Raw genomic sequence first — 21,211 nt, forward strand, 5'->3', positions numbered from 1 at the left:
AGTTGATCATTTGTCTGAGCTCAAGGAAATCCAGAAGGCTCTCTCCTTTGTTATCCTAAAAGCCAGTGCATGCCGCTTTACCTGCTGAGGGTTGCATCTTGAACGACTACTTTGGAGAATTCACTTGTTGCCCCTCAGTGGGTTATTGTTTTGACAACTCCAGCTCGTAGCAGTGACTCTGCATCCCATCACTGTTAATGACATATCCAGGAAACTGTCGTCTTTGGCCTCATATTGCTTCAACAGGTCCTGACAAATTCTCGTACGGTGTTCTTTCTGTTCCTGGGAGAGCATCTGTGGGACCCGCATGGTGCAAACATTGTGATATTCCAGCATTACAACCATCCTTTCCAACACATTGAAGCTGATATTCAACTCTGTACACAATTTCCTGGTCAGAATGCAGATGAACTGATTCTAATGCTCTTCCTTTTGGGGTGTGATGACTGTTCATGACTGTCTGAACATGGTTTGTGTTTCACATTGCTGTCATCCCTGCAGAAGAACACCACCCACCACCTCTCTGTGCTCACATCCATTGCTTGGACTCCGTAAATGTTCAGTAAATGTCAGTGGGTGCGTTTTTTTCTACATAGAGGAATTCAGTTCCACCCCTTTGCTTCTTACGTGCTTCCATGGCAGACACCATTCTGTCAGAGTGCCCCTTTGCTGCCATCTGTTGCACAGTAACAAAATTTAGCAGAGTATTGGTGGGAAGGTTCAGCCTCTACTGCTGTATCACCAACATCCATGTCTGACATTGTAGGCCAAGGTGATAAAATAGGAGGCATTTCTTTCAGAGCAGCACTTTTGTAATAGAAGCTCACTTTGTTTTGAAGTTAGTGTTGTAATGATTTGCAAAACTGTAAATGAGCATCATCATTTAGGAACTTAGAATTATTTGCCTTACTTAATACAATTTCCTGACAGGAGCAATGTATGGGAGAAGAGCCAAATATTAAAACAAACAAAAACCCTTTGATTTATAGTAGTGGACAGAATTTCTGTAAATACGACAAATATCCAATTCTTTAAGAGAGTCTCCTTTTATTGTTGCTAATGAAAAAAGGCTAATTGAGCTTTGATTTTGCATGCTTTACTGAATCTTGCTGACTATTCTAGTGCTATAACCAAAAACAAAGAAAGAGCAAGCTGCCAGTTTGTATAGCTACTTCAGGTAGCTTACAATTTAAATCATGCTTGTGCTAAATTTAATAAGAGTGAGACCACTACTTGTCCTTTGGCTGCATATATTGGTCCAAATACTTAGAATGCTGAAATACTGAGCTTCTACAAAAGAGAGATTTCACTTAATAAAAGCCAGAGATTCAGTCTGCATGAAGATCACAATTACCAGAATACAAAATTATCCTAAACTCACATGCTGGGTTTAAACTGCACTACATTAATTTCAACCCTCTGTGGATGCATAGGCCAAACATCAGTAACCTGCAAGATTTGTTAAAAGCTTTACTATCCTAATTCACACTGGAGTATTTTAATGACAGCTGTTAAAATTCTCAGACTTCACATCCATATTCCCTTCCTCGCAGACACCTGTAATGGTTTTCATCTGTTTTCTTTGTTATTCCCTCTGCTCATTTGAATGTAATGTAGGTTTCTCATCACTCCAAGTGGATTAACTTTTATATAAATTACTGAAATGCACAGATGCAGGCGTGTGTGCACACATATCCCAGAAGAGTAGAGGATAGAATTTTGGTCTGGAATGTACAGCAGGCTAAGAAAAAAACAATGCAACAGTCCTGATGTCTTTCTTTAAAACTTTAAAACAAAACTTCTTTTGCATGGCCAGTAAGGTGTGGCCTTCTGAAGCTCCTCCTGAGGTTTCTTTTTTCCCTATCTGTTCATAAATGAATACTGCTTCAGAATTGAGGAAATTCATTCTATTTACACTGTTGGTATATTTTATTGCTTATCACAGGGTCTTTCCTCCTCCCCTTTCAGTCCATCTTTTATGATTTATGTTAGATAGAATCATGGCTTTGCTAACTTTTTCATGGGATGGATTGACCATATTTGGAGAGTATTGCATTTCCCTAAGGTTTTATTCATTGTCAGGACCTTTATTCTGCAAACAGTATGTTAATGAGAAGCACAAATTAGTGTTTTAATGTGATATCTGGTTGAGATTCCTATTAAACCTGCCTTGATTCATCTCCAGTTTAGGCAGTTCAGGGTGCCAGCCTTGTACTTGCACTTGAGTTAGCTCACAGACAGCTTGGGTGCAGTGTTTGGTAAAGCTGAGGCAGGGCTTCTGAACAGTCTGAAACTGGTATTAAACCGTGTAAACTTTTCTACTGTCACAGATCTGTTTCTTACAACACCTCACTCTTCACATTTGTGAAATCATGTTGGTACTGTACAGTTGGACTCCACTGTGTGAGGTCAGCTGAGATGTAGTCATTAAGAATCTAATCTACAGAAGATGCATGCTGCAATATTGGTCGAATTCAATTTTAGTAGGAAATCAGGCTTGTTATGTATCTCATTTAATTCCCTTACTCACTGAGCAGGGAGCAAAAGAATAACTTAATGTGGGTGAATGTTACTTGCTCTCTGCAAGCACTCCTCGCAAACCAGCTGTGTTGCCCGCTTAGCTGGAAGAAAAGTCTACTGGCATGAAGGCTCTGGAAATTGGGTTTGCTTTTACAGCCCACATGTGAAGCTGATAGGCTTCAGTTCATCAGACAAGCATAGCTTTAAGGATAAAGTGATACTCTGCACTTGGGTGAAGATGTGGTCCTTGTAGTTGCTGATGAGGATTGGGATAATGTGAGACTTAGGTGGCGAGGTAGTGGTCTCATGAGGAAAAAATGATAATGCAAAAATGTAAAATATTTCCCTTGAACAAAGCCAAGTCTTGTTTGTTTTGTCTTGATTTTAGCTAGTTAGAGAACTAGAAATAACATCCTGCTATTAGAACTACGTAACGTGGCTTTTTAACTCCAACACTTCGGCATCTTACAGAAAGCCATTATCTGACATACCCTTAAAAGCAAAGAAGAGCATGTACAGTACCCAATAATAAAAAATATTGCTGCTTTTAGTGACACAGACCAGTAAGTAAAATATTACCCGTGCATTGTTTAATGTGTCAAAATACTGTTTAATGAGAAAAGGTATATAAATGCACGGAGGAGGGTAAGGCAGCTCCTAATACCTTCATTGCTGCCTGTCAGAAGATGACAGTCCTATCAGTAAATAAACAAGCCTGAAGGGATAAATAGACAGCTTATAGAAATTGCCTTCAGAGTGATCTCTAAACAGAAGATGCAGCTTAAGCCTGCAAATTTCAGTGCAGTTTCTTTGGCAATAGCAATATTCAAATATCTGAGGTGTCAAAAAATGTTTCCCTCTTTCTATTCTGTAGTTTGGGATTTGCAGCGTTTTTGGTTTTTTTATTTAAATATCTTCATTAAATATTAGTTCTGCCCATTAAAAAATTGTTTAGCCACAAGCATTATTCTGACCTGTAGAATTCAACCTACCAATGACACTTCTAACAAATACACTCGTTGGGTTTTTTCTTTCAGAATTCATGGGCCTCTTTCTCTTCCTTGAGCCGTATCAGAGCAGTGCCATGAACAAAGTGCTGATCTGACCACTGGACGTGGTTCTGGGGTTTCAGCATAATGTTTTGGAGGCTCATTCCAATAATAAATTACTATTTTATTGGTGATTCTGCTAACATATGGCAAACATAAATTGTTTTTTCATAGTATAAGCAACATAGCTTCCATTAAATCTCTGCTAAGATTAAAGAGCAGTAAATTGCTAATAACCCAATTATTCATTTGATGCATTTTCTGTTGAATTATTTAACACCTTCTTTTCTATCTTAACATATAATCTACTTTAGAAATACCACTACTAATCAGGTTACCAAATTTTATATCGTATGTTCAGATTTATTTATTTTGAATCTGTATGTGATGTTTACCTGAGAAGCAATAAAGGCAGACTCAATTTCTGATAAATTAATGCATGAATATTAATGTAGCAGATGTTTTTTAAAGTGCTTGCCAAAACTGACGATGTTTAAACCAGGACATTTGGCAAAAACAAAGCAAGAAGCTCATGAAAATATCTGTGAAGGAATAATAGCTGTTAGAAGTCAGAAACCTTAATTCTTTATAGATCTGCAAGTAGAGTTTGCTCTGCTGATAGCTTGTTGAGCTGTGAATTCTTGATTGTGCATCTTATCCTGTGCTTTCAGGGAAGTGCTCACTGCTGTATGTAGCAAACATGAGCAAAGGTCGAAAGCGTGAAGGTAAGAAGAACGTGTAGCCATAGTGTTCCTCTGTCTCATTTTGCTATGCACACTTTGTAAGGCAAAATCTCTGTTTAATGGTTAAGGATAGAAGTTTGAGACATGGAGAAGAAGGGAGCAGGAGAAAGGTGGCAGTTTATTTTAAAAGACATATTAAAACCTGTACTTAATTTGTGTCTGTTTTATACCATTCCAATTAGCTAAATGGTGGTGCATTTGTTTTAATGTACTTACCCAAGCAATCTGTCTGCTAGTTGCTAGTTTTTACTTACAGATTGAATTTTGGTGCCATCATCTGTTGAGAATGTATAATGGCAACACGGGTCGGTCTGGATCCTGGAACATCTCAGATTGCACTACATTGCTTGTTGTGTGTTTTGCATGTAACTTCAATTCTTGTACTCACAGAAAGGCCTTATGTATGCTGTTTTTGAAATACATATATTTATGTATGTATATACATACTCTGTAGCAGTCATTGTCTCTTGGGTTGGTTGTCACATGTGAAAACCAGTAAAGACAAAGCAGAGGTTTTACAAGGTGATGAATGGGACAAGGTAAACTACATAATAGCGTCTCTAAGTTGTGTTTTTGTAGCCACTTTGTCAAAAACAACAGTCTTTTCTTAAATTTGGCAGTAAGTTTACGTGTTGTAGTTTGGAAACTTCTGTTTTGTTTTGGTGAAGAGTTTCACGAGCAAAACTATTTGAGCACAGTTAATACTGACTTAATTCTGCAGCTTTAGAAACTGGAGCTAAAGCGTCCATCTACTTCTCTGGGAGTATTCTGTGTTCTCCTCAATAATAGCAATTACAGAAGGAGATATGAGTAGTTTCTTTGCATTTAAATTCAGAATGTCATCCAGAGACAAGAAGGTTCAGTGTGAGCCTTAATCGCTGTAGTACGTGCATACAGTGTATCAAACTTCTCTAGCTGTGATCTGAGGTGATAGGAAGGTTCCTTTCTACATATGTAGAATATGTAATAATTAATATGCTCATTGTCAGTGGGTGATGAACTTCTTTCCATTCATCACTTCATTCTCAGCCTCAGTCCAACCAACTTATTCCATATTACCAACTTTCATTCCTTACCAACTTTCTTCATATGTGATGAAGATCAAGTCAGACTTAAATTGTTGAAGTTTGAGTGAAAGTCTGTGTCTGAGTTGATTGTATTCTGGTAAAAGTCAGTACGTCACCTTCAGGCAGACGTATCTGGCAAGCGTATCTGCTTCTCTTCATTGGCAGTAGTATGAGCTCAGACAGACTCAGCTGGAAATGCTGCCGTAGAGATTTGAGCTTTGCTAAGAACGGCTCACGTGTAATATCTCCACGTTGTCACAAAAGAAACTCCGTGATGAACATTTACAAAATCCTACCAAAATAAATAATCTACAAAATATGTGTTATAACTCAGTGAAAGGTCTGTGCTGCACTTTAAGCTGCTCAGGTGAACTCAAAACTTGTCTCTGATTTTTGCACTCTCTTAATCTTCCTGTTTATTCTGTGCTTCATTAAAGTCAATCTCTGCAGGACAAACTGTCACTCAGGCTGGGCCTGTCCTGCTGCTCGCAGCCTCTGGGGAGCACCCTTCATCCTGATAAATGGTCTATGAGGAGAGCACATGTCAGAGAGAAGCCCTCTGTGAAGCTAAATAGATTAGTCTCTTCCCTCTGAAGGTCTCAGTGGAATGCAGCAGGCACAATCGTTAAAGCAGGTTTAGAATACGACACTGAGTTCAGAAAGATACAGATTGGTTCTGGTAAATTTTTAAAGGGAAAACTTGCAGCACGAAGCTTTCACCACCAGAACGGACGCTGTGTTGGCCCAGAAGTTACTGAAATTGTTCTTGTTGGCTTTTTCATGGAGTTTTTGCTTCACTGGAAATCGGGGTGACCTCAGGTATTTTACAGCACTGGCTCTGTCTTTTCATCCAGTGCTTACTGAGCTGATGCTTTTGGTCTAAAGGAATTCCCTTTGGTTAGGGCAAGTTTAGCCAGACCTCAGTTCTTAGTGTCGATAGTTTTACTGTCACATCCTTTTTGCTGTATTACTGAGTGGGAATGGAGAGCAAGGGCTTTCAGAGCTTTTCCCCACGTCTGTTTGTGTCCCGAGCAGCCTTTTCTCTCAGCAGAAGTTTCCATTCCTCTGCTTTTGTGATTATTCACCATTTTGCAGATGTTTGGTAATTAAAAAAAAAAAAAAAAATTGGTAATGGAAAAAAAGACCAAGTTTCAAAATAGCATGTTGAAAACTTTCATAATGACATGATATTATTGTTTCTAAACTGGATCTTGTTTTTTTTGCAGCATTAATACATGTTCTGTCTGCCTGGGAATATTTGGTAGACAATAATGGCAGTGGTAGTACAAAAGCTGAAAGAGGTAACACGAGGGAAAGAGTTCTGGGAGACTCTTTTAAACTCTCTTGTATTGTTGTTTATTTAAATGCAAATCTTTCAGTTAAAAAAAAAAAAAGGAAAAAAAAAAAGAAAAGAAAAAAAGGAAAGAAATGTCCAAAATCTGATAAATATTCAGTAGCCTTGGTGGATTCATGAATGTGAAACTGCAGTTATGGAAACTGTGAGTCAGAGAGAAGTTGGCCAGGAAAACAGAACACTTGGATATTTTTTTAAAGGAGGAACAGAGTGTAGCAAGCTCTCAAAATAAGCCAGGGCCCACAGTGTATCTTCCCGTCCTGTAACTGTGTGCTTCAGAAGTCATCCCTTAAAAATAATCCATGTAGGAAGAAAATCCCGTTGGTTATCTTCTGGCAGACCGAAGCAGTACTGAATTCAGACAGCTATAATTAGTGCAGCCTTCTGCTTTGGAATCAGTGCATGACAAGTGGCTGTGGAGGCGCGGTGTCTTGTGTTAGCAGAGCGTTGTGAAGGCTGGCAGCAGGTCACCGTGCACAATTGCAGTCAGGAGCAGGGTGTCGAAACGTCATTCTGCTCTGAGTGCATTATTTCAGATTCAGGGAAAGTAGCCCTGCCTGGGCTGAGATGGTCAGGCTGAACACAGCCTGATGTGAATAGGCAGAAAAGCTCATCTTTCTGTCTGTTAGTTAGTGCTTGTTTGGTGTGTCTTTCACTCCCTGAGCAGTGTGAGACTGGGCTCTGCTATAAATGTGTTAATGACTTAATTCTTTAAGTTTGAAATGTACTCGATGTATTTAAAAGAATCTCCCTGTTTCCAGAGTATCAGCAACAAAAATATTTCCGAAAAGAGGCCTACAGGAAAGCCTGGATGCATTTTTACTGAAGTGTCATGAATGTCATGTTATTCCATGGCTTTATTGCTAAGCTGTTTAATTACACTACTTACACTTGGGAGACTACCAGCTAGAAAGGATTCTAAAGTTTGTTTGCATTAAATCAACACAGCACAAACAGAACTCAGAACGTATCTTTGTGACTGAGGTAGAGGTTACAGCAATCTGTGGTTTAGCATTTGCTGTGTTTTAGTATTTTTCTTTTTTCCATGTTTCCACTCTATCTCATGAGTTCATTACACGTGCAATATAACATGAGCTTGATTAGCATTATTGGTGTTATGTCCTTTGCTTGCAAACTCTGCCTGTTTTATTACTGAATTATGTTTTTAGCAATATTATTTAGAAAAATGTCAACAGATGCCTGGGATTTTTTTTCTGTTCTTACTCGGCGCAGTTTAAACTACTGTTCAAATATGAGGTCAAATACAGTGCTGTAAACTCTATGTACTGCCTTAACAGTTACTTAACATTGACTGGGACTGGCCAGAAAATAGACAGAGATCTGTGCCATTTTGATACACAAAACATACTCATTTTTTGAGTACTGCTTTAGGAGAAATGAATTCTCTGCTGTAGTTGAGGGCACAGAAGGTGCATTTTCCTACATCAAGGACTGATGCTTATTTGGAATTATTTAATGTCATGCAAGAAATCCTTCTTTTTTTCTTTCTCCTTTTCTGAATTGGGTAGAAAAAATAAATGTACAGTCCTTCTGGAAACAAACACTTTGTCTAATGAGTAGGTCAGAAGAAATTGTGCTGTTCAGGTTGGTTCTTAAAAAAGGAGAAAATACTTAGAGAGTGAATCTTGCAGCCTGGGTAATAGGAATTTTGTTTGATGCAGCTGCTGGTGAGGAGTCTGATGTCAAAATGCTGTGGTACATATAAGTAGCAATCAGTAAAGATGAATTATTTAGGGGACAGCATAAAAATGGACGAGTATTAAAATAGAATCCATTCACTGTATATGCACTAAAGAACACACATGAATTCCCAGCAAATTTACAGTGACATGTTTGAAATCTCAATTTATGTGCATACAAACAAAGCGTGAGGAATATTTTAATATCTAAATGCAAATAAGTTGCATATAAGTTTTAACTAAGCTGTATGAACTAACTGTTAAGGATCGGGTGCCTTCAAACTTCCTCAGTGTGTGAAAGCAGATGTGTGAGTCCAAATGATTTAGATGATGACTTTGTCAGATAAATAACAACATCTGGAAATGGAGTGGTGTCAGTTAGGGAGCAGCACTTTGACTGACTGCAACCTGGAAGGTGGGGATGAGGGAGTTTAATAGCAGCAGCTCTCCCTGTGCAGCTCTTGGAAGGTTTTAACATGACTCCAAGGTAGAGAGCAGATCTGTAGTAGAAATGCTGGCAAAAGGAGACAGACTGATTCAGGCAGTTCTGTCTGCTAGACACCTAATGCATTCTGAGGCTGCAAGTGACCATTTGAAAAACAATCTTGGCCAAAACCAAGCAGAGTCTCTACAGCAGAGGGGGCAAAGAGAAAGTCTCAATTAAATTGGGTTGCCTAAAATTCTTCAAGAGGAGGTGTGCATGTGCTTTCCCAGGTGCTGTGGTATGATACCTTCTGCTTTTTCTGTCTGCAGAAGCCAAGTCCCAGCAGTACTCTGGGATCCCGGAGAGCCCAATAAGAGTTGTCATCCCAAACCCACTGGCAGAGAAGTCATCCCACAGAGTGGAAGAAGAGGAATAATCCTTACCTGTAAATTCAGATAGGCAAGGCCTGTAAGATGTTTTGCAGCTAGGGGAAAAGCTGAGGTCAGGAACTGGGAATGCCAGAAGGAGTGCTTGGAGAGCAAGTGCCTGTGGGATGGTAAGGAAATGCTAAGTACAAAACTGAGAAGAAGGGATGATCTCTCTGAAAATACTAAAATGATCTTCTTAACCTACAATTGCCCATGTCTGAATAGATACAAGCGTAGGAAGCTTTTAATAAATTAAAAAGGAAGAGCAGAGTTGTTTTTTTAAGGGAAAAATTGACATGCATAAACCTGGGAATGAGATCATGCACCTCTTTAAGCCAGTGACAAAAAAAACTTTTTGACTTTAAGATGAAGGTTTTTACCCACATGTTGATGAGCAGGGAGGCTGGTAAGAGCAGTGGCAATTATGCACTGTGGTGGTGTGTTCTGATAGAACAGTGATGTCCTTTGAGAGGTGGTGATGAAGCCATTCAGTGCAGTACAGGTATAGACATTCTCATTTTTGGGATGTTCCTGCTGTGTGACAATGACAAACATTGTTGCAGGGTACAGCAGGGCAGTAAGATAAAATAGCTTTCTGGATGCTACACAGTACAGACAAAACCAGAATTTAGGCACACCTAATCCTCAGTCTGTGTCCAATTCTACTAATTGCTCCAAGTCTCCGTGCTGTTGTCACATACAAAGGTAATTACATGTTTGAAGCTTCCCTGCTAGCTGCTTGTGGAGCTGTTCAAGAGCCCATAGGTGAGGGGGGAGCGAGACTGTGAGTCTCTCATTGTTAGAAGAAACAGGGTGAGCAAACGCCATGTGCAGAATTAGTGCTCTGATTAGCAGAAGAAAGAACTCAGTGCTACTGTTTAAAGTGAAATTGACAAATTGGGGGATTATTAATCCACAGAATGTAAGAAAATTGCTGTAGGTGTTCAGGCCCTCCAGTGTTTGGAGTCTATTGCTTTCAGGTACAGTTGGATTTCATGACTGTAGTGTGCAGATAGTATTGAAATCCATTTGTGCCAACTGTTTGAAATACAGCCTGTTGTGAATGCAGTGTTAAGCATTGTGGGAGCTGGGAACATTATGAGGGAAACAAAATGTTGGTATGGCCATTTAGCCCTTGTTTGAGACGCTGAACTACACAAGCAGAAGGAGATAAAAAGGAAAAAAAAAAAGCCCTGAAAATCTGGATAGGTGGAAGTTCTAGCAAATCACTCATTACTTAATGGTATCATTTGCCTCAAAGACAAAAGCATCCTGTGTCTTCGTTCTGCTGCTGGAGTTTAAATTCAGAATATTCATGTTCCTTGCTGTTTCCTTTCCTCCAACACAATTAAAACATCTCCTGCCCTATAGTCAGCAATAAAAGAAGCACGTTGATACTGCTTTCAAATGTATGTATTATCTAGAAGGCAAGCCTATGCAAAATGTTTTCCAAATGAACTTGGTTAAAATTTCAAAAGAATAGATGGATGTGAGGTGGGAATTTCTAGTGTGCCCAGTAATAACAGAAAAGTAAAAACTATATGTCTGTTTTAGCCACATATCCCTAAAGAAGAAGGAAAAGAAACAGTGTAGAAAAAGTTATATACCATTAAAGCATTTAATGCAGATTGCCATAAGGCAAGATAACAACACTTGAATGTTATGAACTGCAGAAACTCTATAAACACATTATATTTTAAGTGCTTAATCTGTTTTACAAACTATGTACATTATTCTGCTAAATAAGATGAATTGGGATTCAAGAAGCAGCACATCCTGACAAATGTCCTCCTAAAGGCATCCATTAATATAAATCAACAGTAGCAATTTTGTTTGATCATTTATTTGCAAGAATCATTAAGGTTTAATTAGCATAATTATTCCCTGTGGGACTGCATGTCACATAAATGACGAATGGCATTATCAATATTTAAAAGATAAGTATGTAATGTTCAGAGTACTTAAACAGCACTCTGCAGGTGGTGTCCAGCTGCAGCAAATTAGGTTAAGTTTGATTTCTAAATTGTAGAAATGTAATTCCAGATGAACTGTTCATTTCAAAAAGTACCAAGCCTGTGTACTGCACAGAGCATCAGCACACGACCAACTCTGTGTGGAGTTCCTGCAGTGTGTGCGCATCATCTTCTGATTTCAGGTGAGCAGCTCGCCTTACTCGATGTATCAGGTGAGATGCATTGATGTAGGGAAGTAAGGGAAGGATGAGAGCTCAGCTGTGGGGTGGGAAAGTGAGCAAACTTTTGGTGCTGGGGAGCCCCACTTCTGGTGACACATGCAGTGGAGGAGGAGGGTGCGAGGTGGGGAGCCTCATGCTGAGCTGCCACTGCCCAGTCAACTGGTGAACTGTATTTCTTTTACCACCAACTTGCTGTTTTACCAGCAGTGAAATGTGTCATTAACCACTGTGTGCTCTTCTTTTCTCTGAAGGGCTCTGAATAAAACATGAGGGAATGCACTGAGCTGCCCCAGGACCCACAGATGTCCCTGCACAGGGCTGGGAAAGCAGAGCTTCCAGCAGCCCAGGGCTTGTGGCACTGGTAGGGCTGACTGCAGGGCCAGGCGCCAGTGTGAGAGATCAGAATCAGTTTCACGTTGCTCTCAGCCCTTTCTAGGATTGACATTTCTGTTTATTGCCCTTCAGTTGTCCTCCCCATTAGTTCAGCCATGTTGTGGCTTAGGTTTGTAGTTACGGATTAGTTTGTTAAATTCTCTGTTAGACGCTGAAGTTGGAACATGACATCTTTCTTAGTTTTTTCCCTCTCTGCTGAATTCCTCTTTCGAGTCCCTCACCTATTGAATTACCCACAAATGTTAAAATGAACTCTTTGGAGTCACTGTGTTTGATGGCATTGAGCAGGAAGGAGAGAGGTGCCGCTTTCTTCTAAGCACTTCTCTTGCTGTTGTCTTTGCGCTCCAGTTAAGATACACGCAGACACCTGGGTTTGGTGCTTCCAATGAAGTGGGCAGTGCAGGGTGTTGGTGCCATCCCACCTTTTTACTGGTTGCACCATTTACTATGGGGGCTACTATAAGGAAGAAGAATAAATAAATCAGAGCTCACATTGAAAAATCTGAATGAACTACATAAAGGCTTCTGGATGAGGTTTTATGTGCCCAGCTTCCACACCCATCAACATGTAGATCCTTGGCTGGATGTCAGCGTTAATTTGCATCAGAAGGAGCTCACTTCTTTTGCTTGAATCACAGAATTGCAGAGCTGAACTTAGGATCTCAACTCATTTTCAGTTTAACTGGGCGGACAAGAGTTTGTGAGTGCATAAAGCCCTTGCTGCGCAGAGCAGAAGTGCCATTACAGAAGTAGTCATACGAAATTCTGTATATGTGTTCTGCATCAGACATTTGCTTAAAAAAAGAGAGTGATTACAGGTGAAGCAGAAAGCCTGGTGATCGTAGTTTGTATATTCCCCTGTGTTTGCTGGTTGGATTAAAAAGAGCATGGTGGACATGGTGCTCTAATTATTTTTTAATCATCGTATGCTAGCAAAGTTGTGCCAAATGCAGAGGAAAATGCCCTGCTCCATAACCCGTGCAGATCCAGCAGCCCATCAGCCAGCTGGCAGGGAGCTCGGAGTGTGCTGTGTGCTGTAAGAGCTCATTTCCCAGCTCACTGAATGGAACACATTCCTGTTGGATGGTGTACAAAACCTGGCTGGTGGGGGGGATGTCGTCATTGTCTTTTTTCAGGATATCTGTAAGAAGGAATTGAACTGCAATACAGATTAAAATACGAAGGAACTACGGAATACAGGGTGCTTACAACATGACTAAGCAGGATAAGAGATGCAGAAAGCCACAAACTTGGTATTGGTTGGAGTAGTAATAACAGGACAGAAACACACAGGGAAGACATGAAAGAAATGGGCAGTGAGCCCAAGGGAGTGCCCACATTGAGCCTGAACAAATCCTGAGTGCTGTATCAAAGACCTGAAACCGAGTGAAGAAAAATGTCCTGATTTTCTGCTTTTGTTTCAGTGTCCAAAAGGGTTTGGTCTGCAAGGTTCAAGAAGTACCTACATTTAATGCCAATATGGAAATGAAGAATTGCAAGTATTGTATAGAGGTAAGACTGTGGGGTGAAAACATGATTTTGTCAATACATAAGCTAGAAGGGATTGTCTCACCCATCTGCATGCACAGAACAGAATCAAATGAAGTTGTGCTACTCTACAGTTCCTAAATACACTCCCAGCAGAATAGCTGAGGAGTTGTGTTGGTGTTATCCTGCTCTTGTAACAATAATCATTGTGCATACAGCCAGTGAGATCCTCTGTATAAGAAATGTCAGAGTGTAGTGTCAGTGTGGAGCAGAATTCACCCGTTGTGGTCTTTGGAATGTATGTAACCCTGTTATTTTAAAAACTGTTTCCTTGGCGGAATCAGCATACACCTTAGGTGCTTTGAGAGCTTTATAAGTCAAGAATTGATGTTAATAAGAAATAAAGAACTCTGAGTTTACCTAGAAATACATGTTACATGTAGATACAGGTTACTATAGATAAAAATTCTGATTTGTTCCATTATGGTCCATTACTGATAGGAAAATAGGTGTGGAGGTGAGAACCTCATTGTGGCCTTCCAATATTTAAAAGGAGAGTATAAACAGGAGGGGGTACATCTGCTAACGAGGGTGGATAGTGATAGGACAAGGGGGAATGGTTTTAAAGTGAGACATGGGAGCTTTAGGTTGGATATTAGGAGGAAGTTTTTCACCCAGAGGGTGGTGAGGCACAGGAACAGGTTGCCCAAGGAGGCTGTGGATGCCCCATCCCTGCAGGCATTCAAGGCCAGGCTGGATGTGGCTCTGGGCAGCCTGGGCTGCACATAACAGGGGATTGAAACTGGATGGCCACTGTGGTCCTTCTCAACCCAGGCCATTCTATGATTCTATGTTGGTCTTTGGATGCTGACAGCTTTAACTCTATCAGAACAGCTGAACAGAGATGGAAACCTACAGATGAGCCAGAGAAATGCTGCCCCTGAAGATGAGTTTCTGTCATGTTTTCCTAAGACGATCCTTTCTGGCCTGAGATGCTCCATTTATTCTCTTTGTGCTTTGCAAACTCAATGCTGTAACTAAATATTAAAGCATCATCAGGAACAGCTGTACTTTTGCTGAGCGCATCTAAAGCACTGACTGTCTTCGTTCCTTGTAGTACTTTTGTTTACAGTCCATAATCTCATAAGTAAAAGGTAACTTCTGCCTGCTGCTGCGCTGGCACAGGTTTTCCCCTCTCTTGCAGAATAATTGAAAAAAAAAAAAATCATTATTATTTTTAGTGCTCAGATTTTCTTGACAGTGACAGCCCATTGGCTGCTAAATCTGCTGTTCCATCCATCACCCGCATCAGGGAAAGCAGGCAAGCACTTCTCTGTGACTTACCTGGGTCTTTAGCAGATCAATACCACTGCTCAGATGTTTCAGACCCTTTCCTGTTAATTCACATTTATCTTTTCATCTGAAGGAGGTAAATTACCTCACAGTGACACTGTTATCCCCCACAGTGGATGTACTGTTGCAAAGTCAGCACGACCCACATATCTTTTCTCAGCTGGAATGCATTTTTCACTGTCACATGGCAGGATCTGCTAAAATGCTCTGGAAAAGTAAACCTGCGAAGTGGCATCGACTTTCTCATTCAGTGACCTTACCTGCTGGGAGCTCCTGCATCACCTTCAATTTAAGCAGCTGAAGCAAAGGGAACCACCTCTATCCCTGTAACGCTCTATTTGATCATGTTTGTCATTGGCCAAATTCTCATTCCTCAGCAGTGTAGATTTCAGCAGTGATGAGCTGATCACTGGTGGTGCTACTGGGACTGAAAACTGCAGCATTTGTTAATGCTGTGTTATCCTGAGGAAGGACTGTGCATGCTCCTGGCTGCACAAAGCCTTCCAGGCCCTGGGGGTGTTTGATGCTGTAAGAGGGAAGGTATGTAGCCAGACTGCTGCAAGGAGAGGTGCTGTATGGAACAGCAGTTTATGGTAGTTACGCAGCTGGGACTTTTTGCTTTCCAAACTGCAGCAAAGCAGACACGTCTGTGTCTGTTATCATTAGAACAAGTTTGGCTGTAAAGGGCCTAGTGTAGCTGGTTGCAAAACAAGTCGGTTCTTACTCTGTTCTTTCAGATGTGTTGAGCAGCTCTGTCCCAGGACTGCTCTGTTCTACAGCTTAAATCTGTGCATCTTTAAGCAAGAAACATGTCAGTGCCATCAGGACAGGGAAAAGTAGGCCTGCTTCGCACACAGTGCCAGATCGCTTTGTGGGAAGGCCCTGCTAGGAGAGCAAAGCAGGTGGCTTCTGTGAGTGGGGGCGGCTCATCCACAGAGGTGACCTTGGAGGGGACAAGGGACGCACCAGTGACACCGGGCGCCTGCGCTGCCAGCAGGTGTGCGGATGGCCCAGGGGAGTGTGAGTTAGCGAGCAGGAGGGCGCTGTGCCCTGGGGGCTGAACTGCTGGGGGCACAGCGGGACACCGATCCGGGGGCCATAGACAGGTCTGGGAGATACAGGGCAAAATGACGGCGGGAGCATTAGGGCCTGGGGGAGGCGCTCGAGGACGAGATGAGAACAGCGGTTCCATTACTTTGTTGAAGGGTAGGAGTGGGGCCAGGGGCACACGGTGGTTTCCGTGGGGTTTCTGCAGCGCTTCTCCTCCCCAGCACGCGGTGGCTGCAAGGCCAGCAGGTCGCTCCTTTGTTTGCCATCTGCGCGCGCCACGTGTCTGCGGCCTGCGGGGGAGCACGGAGAGTCACGAACCGTCCCGAGGTGCGCGGGTACCAGAACTGTCTCTGCCCGTATTTCCGCTATGCGCTAGAAGCGCTTCGCGGCACGCCTCAAACGCGTGGCAAAGCTTCGCGCGGCCCGGCCCGCAGCACAACTGCCGTCAGGCGGCCCCGCACCGCGCTCACAGGGCGCCGTCGCCCTCGCTGACCGGAAGTCGCCGCTCGCTTCCGCCGCCGCATTCCGCCGTCGCCGTGGCGACGCGGCGCGCGCTCTGCAGGAGGCATGGTGAGCGGGCGGGATGGCGGAGTCGGGGCCCGGCGGGACGGCCCGGCGCACCGCCGCTCTCTTGTCTCCCGCAGGCGTCCGCGTGGCATGGCGCGGGGCTGCCGCCGGCGGCGGAGGAGCGGGGCGGGCTGCTGAGGGCCGCCAGGCTGCGGGCGGCGGTGGAGCGGGAGCGGCGGCTGGAGGAGGCCGTGCGAACGGTGAGAACCGCGGGCGGGGCCGTGCGGGGCCGTGCGGAGCCGTGGGGCGAACCGGGGCGGCCGTCCTCGTTCCGCGCAGGGAGAGGAGCGGAGGCGGCAGAGGGAGCGGCGGCGGCTGCAGGAGGAGCGGCTGGCGGCGGAGCTGGCGCGGCTGAAGCACGAGAAGCTGAGCGATGAGAAGATGAGGCAGCAAGTGCGGGAGAACAGGTAGAGCCGCCCGCTGCCTGCTGCTGCTTCCCGCCCTGCGAATGCCGTTTGCCTTTAGGCACCGGGCTGCTTACAATGTGATACGCTTTATCTTTTTTTTTCCCCTTTCTCAGTCTTGAACTTCGAGAACTCGAGAAGAAACTAAAATCTGCATATCTGAACAAAGAGCGAGCGGCGCAGATCGCTGAGAAAGAAGCCATAGAGTTTGAGAAAATGGTAATCCCACGCGTCCTGCCTGCGCTGCTTCCAAATCCTCTGTGTGCAGCAGCCAGCGGCGTGCTGTGGCACAAGGCTCACCTGGCGTTGTGGTGAAGGCAGCCGTGTGCAAAGCTGTGTGATGGGACACGGCGGTGATTTCACTGCTCCTTAATGTTGGTGGAGGTTAAATGGAGGCGCTGTGTTGTACAGTAAGCAGTCATTGCAGCAAATCTTCGGGGACAGCGGTTGGAAATGTCACTGCTGTTAAACACGTCTGAGTAACTCTATAAAGACCTGTGGGCTTCTGTGTGCGTGTGATGTCAGTGATCGGGCAGAAGATTCTGAGTGCATTGAAGTTTGGCACAAAATACACCTTAAGCAAATTGCTGTAAAGACATCTCTTCTGCTGAGGATGTTCTGCAAAGTCCTGCTACGTTCTAGTTTTCTCACCAACATGAGCTCATTTCACTCCTGCTGAATGCTCTGCTTGGTCCTAGCAGTACTTACAGCTGCCTTCAAGTTGCTTATATAACGGGGATTCTCTCCAAGGTTCTTCCTCCTGAGCTGAGGCATTCTACATGGTGAGGCAGTGAGCGTGTGGAGAGGGGAGAGAGTCTGGTTTCATCGTGCAGTGTTCCTTCCCTGTGCTGTGTTAATTTTTTAAGTGGAAGTAATAATGGGAGTAAAAAGGAATCTTTTATAGCTTTTTCTTTTATTTTCTCCTGTAGAAACGTGAGGCTGAAATAGCCCAAAAGATGAAGGAAGAGTATGAAAGGGCAGCAAAAGAAGAAAGTTTGGCAGAACTGAGGCGAAATGAGGAGAAAATAACTTATCAGCAAGAGCTGGAGAAGCAGCTTGAGGAACAGGAGCGGAAGAAGCAGGGAGTTTATGACGAGTTTCTGAAAGAGAAACTCATGATTGATGAAATCATAAGGAAGATCTATGAGGAAGATCAAAAGTTTGTAAACTTGAATTTCTATTATTTTTTAATTTGCATATAGTTCCTTATAGGATTATAGGCTTTATTTCCTTGGCTAAGGGCCATTTCAGCATATCATTCCTATTGAATAAGTATTTATTGTCCAGTTTTAGAAAAATGAAGTTGACTTGCATGGATTTTGCTGTTTTATGAGCCAGAATATTCCACTTATTTCAGTCTGTCTTGTGTCCTTGTACCCAGACAGGAAATCAGCTTATGTTCAAGGTGCTCTCACTGCACCACAAATGACTGCCCGTCACAGATTTCCACCTCGCCTCCCATCCCTGCTTCCCCATGGTACATGTTGTGTGCTGGTCCTATGGACACACATAGGGAAGGAGGTTTCTGAATTTAGAACAGGTTCAGAGCTTGTGAGGCACTTGGGCTGCTGGGCTTCCTTCTCTGTGTTCTGTTTGAATGGAGCGTGTATAAAACAGCAGCAGTGAATACCAGTGTGTACAGCCTGTCCTCCCGAGTAAAGGCATCAGGCACAAGATTCCTTTTCAGAGGTAGTTCATTAATAAGTATTTGCAATTTAGGCATCAAGTTTCCAGCTGAATGGGTAAGGACGGTCGTTTAAATCTTAGTCCAGAATATATTATTAATGGTGAGCATGTGGTCTGCTCAGCGTCACACCCCAGTGTGGTAAATAACAATACTCTCTTGTTTTTACTTTACACAGGGAAAAACAACTTAAGTTAGAGAAGATGAGAGCAACTCAGACATATATTGAAGCATTTAAAAAAGAACAGGCTGTGTGGAAGCAGAGGAAACGGGAAGAGATGGAAGAAGAAAACAGGAAAATTGTGGAGTTTGCCAACAGTCAGCGGCAAAGAGAAGAAGATTGGACGGCCAAAGTTAGAGACATGGAGGAGAAAAAACAACAACTTCAGGCCATGGTATTAAAAATTAAAGTTGTAGAAAAACATATTGTGTATTTTTCTCTTTTACTTAGAAATCCTTCCTTCTTGTAATAGATTGCCCAGAATCTAGAAAGAGAGCAACAGAAGCGTGACGAAGTGGAACGAATACGCCAGGAGCTGTATCTGGAAGAACAACTTGAGACTGATAGAAAGAAGGAGATGGTGAGTGCTGGGAGGCAGCTGAAGCAGTACCTGTGCTGGCTGTGGGGGAGCTCACTTTCCGTGGACTCCTGCAGACATGAATATGGGTATTTTGGCACTTGTCGGTACCAGGTTTTTTATTACGTAGACAGTGACAGCCACTGTCATTTTCTTCTCTGAGAAATCAGATTGGCTGAAGATGAATTTTTTCAAACAATTTTCAGTATACGGCATCTGACTGAATTTTCTTCATAGGCAGAAATTGAGACGAGAATAAGGCAGCGCCTGGATTTAAGGCAAATGTACGAAGAGCAGTTAGCTTTGAAGAAGGTAGCGCAGCGAGCCGTGCAAGAGGAGGAAGAAGCCTTCAGACAGCAGATGCAGGCCAAGTTTGCAGAGGATGATCGTATTGAACAGATGAATGCTCAGAAACGAAGAATGAAACAGCTTGAACACAGAAAGGCTGTGGAAAAACTTATTGAAGACCGTCACAAACAATTCATTGCAGATAAAGTAAGAGTTTTCAGTTTCACCCTTGGTCTGAACCAAACCATTTTAACATGAGAAAACTCTATCCTATATCAAGGCTGTAGGGAAAGGACAGGAGAACTGCAGAGAAATGGCTGGGGGGAAGGGGTGGGAAGCACACCCTTGTTGTGCTGGAAGAAAGACATCTTTCTAGAGCTAAATTCTTAGAGCTTAAAAGGTTAGAGCCTGCAGATCATTGTATACCCGACATGCTCTGCAAATAGCTCTTCAAGAGCCGTGAGATCAGCGACACAAATGTTGTCCAGCTCAGCCTCCCTGATCAGCCAGCACAACTGAGGATGCATAAAAAGGGGGAACCCAGCCCCGGTTTCAGACTGTGTCCCCTTTTAGCATCTGAGGAAGAAAAACCTTTACATGAACTAAAAACATCTACTCTGTAGTTTTCAGTCTGTACACGTATAACGTGAGCTGTAGTTCCTGCTCTGCTCATCGGCACAAGAACACGTGTCTGTTTTTCCTTTTCCTGGAGCAGAGCAGTGAAGCAGGAACAGACTGTGTTGTCTAGGGGCTGGCAAGGAACCCAAGCTTTGCTTACCAGTCTTATAAAAAGGGCTTTTAAATAGCGTAACTACAGCCCCATGTCTTGCTATTCGTCTTCTCTTTCGTCAGAGATACTTCTACTTAACATGTACTTTGGTTCTTTGATACAAGTTTTTCATCCTTTTCATATCTATTTTCTTGTGACCAGGAGTCAAAATTAAATGAAAGTTCAAAATTTACTCCACAAAAAAAAAAAAAAATGCACCTCTTTAATCCTTAGTTTCTGTTGGTGGAAATAAATGTTCATGGAGCTGAAACTCAACAAAACTTGTTTATTGTAGGAGCGTGAACTTGAAGAATGGCAGTTAGAGGAGAAAAGACAAGCAAACATTCGTGCAGTTGTTGAAGAAGAGAGACAGAAACTCCTGAAAGAACATGCATCTAAATTACTGGGTTATCTTCCTAGAGTAAGTGATTGTCTGTTAAATGCTTTACATGTTTATTCTATAAATGTTTTTTTTTCTTGGCTAGTATAAGGTAAAGTTGTTAGCCATATGAATTACATGGAGTGAGTATCTTTACTGCATCAGCTCTTGTCTGCTCACCTTGGATTGGAAAGCAGATGAAAGAACACTGAGAAGCCTTGGGCTGCACTGTGGCCCTATTGAGGCCATGTGCAGAGCTTGCTGATTGCTTCCACAGCTCTTTGCAGATCCAAAGCTTTTGGGATATGGAATGTAATTTTTAAAGCAGGGCTTTTCCAGCTAGAAAGGGCTCTACTGTAAGACAGTTTTGACCAACTTCTTCCATTTGGGTTTTCGGAGCAGTTATCTGTGTTGTTGGCTGCCTTGTTTGTCTTCTGTTGGCATGGAAACAAGGCCTCTTCCCTGTTACAGTGCAACAAACTCACAAGAATGTCAATGCTCATTCTGTTCATCCTTGTCTTTTTAAAGGTTATAGAGATGGAAGCAACTCTCGTTACATGAATAAAGTACAGTTTATAGTACATTTCATCATCATGAAGATCACCTGATGGTACACAAATGAACAGAGAGCTGCTTTTAGGATATAAAGATGCAATTAGAGGAGGGAGGGAGTTACTCAGATGTCTAAAGAAATTGTTTCCTGCAGTACTGAAACACATTGTAAACATAGCAAATTTTATTTTTAATCAAATAATTACTATAACTCACTTTGTACATGA

General features: G+C 42.5%; 1 protein-coding gene across 1 annotated transcript in view; it reads left to right on the top strand.

Annotated features, from left to right (window-relative positions):
- The window catches only part of MNS1 (meiosis specific nuclear structural 1), a 28,947-nt gene that overhangs the window by 6,336 nt on the left and 1,400 nt on the right, over positions 1–21,211 (top strand). Inside the window, exons 2-10 of the mRNA XM_042875732.1 lie at positions 13,297–13,384; positions 16,408–16,530; positions 16,610–16,737; positions 16,851–16,953; positions 17,664–17,893; positions 18,597–18,813; positions 18,892–18,999; positions 19,234–19,491; positions 20,349–20,474. Coding sequence (XP_042731666.1) covers positions 13,297–13,384; positions 16,408–16,530; positions 16,610–16,737; positions 16,851–16,953; positions 17,664–17,893; positions 18,597–18,813; positions 18,892–18,999; positions 19,234–19,491; positions 20,349–20,474 — 1,381 coding nt within the window. The remainder of the gene's footprint in view (positions 1–13,296; positions 13,385–16,407; positions 16,531–16,609; positions 16,738–16,850; positions 16,954–17,663; positions 17,894–18,596; positions 18,814–18,891; positions 19,000–19,233; positions 19,492–20,348; positions 20,475–21,211) is intronic.

The sequence above is a fragment of the Lagopus leucura genome, unplaced genomic scaffold (assembly GCF_019238085.1).
Source record: "Lagopus leucura isolate 7727_CA_CO unplaced genomic scaffold, USGS_WTPT01 Super-Scaffold_100015, whole genome shotgun sequence".
Lineage (NCBI taxonomy): Eukaryota > Metazoa > Chordata > Aves > Galliformes > Phasianidae > Lagopus > Lagopus leucura.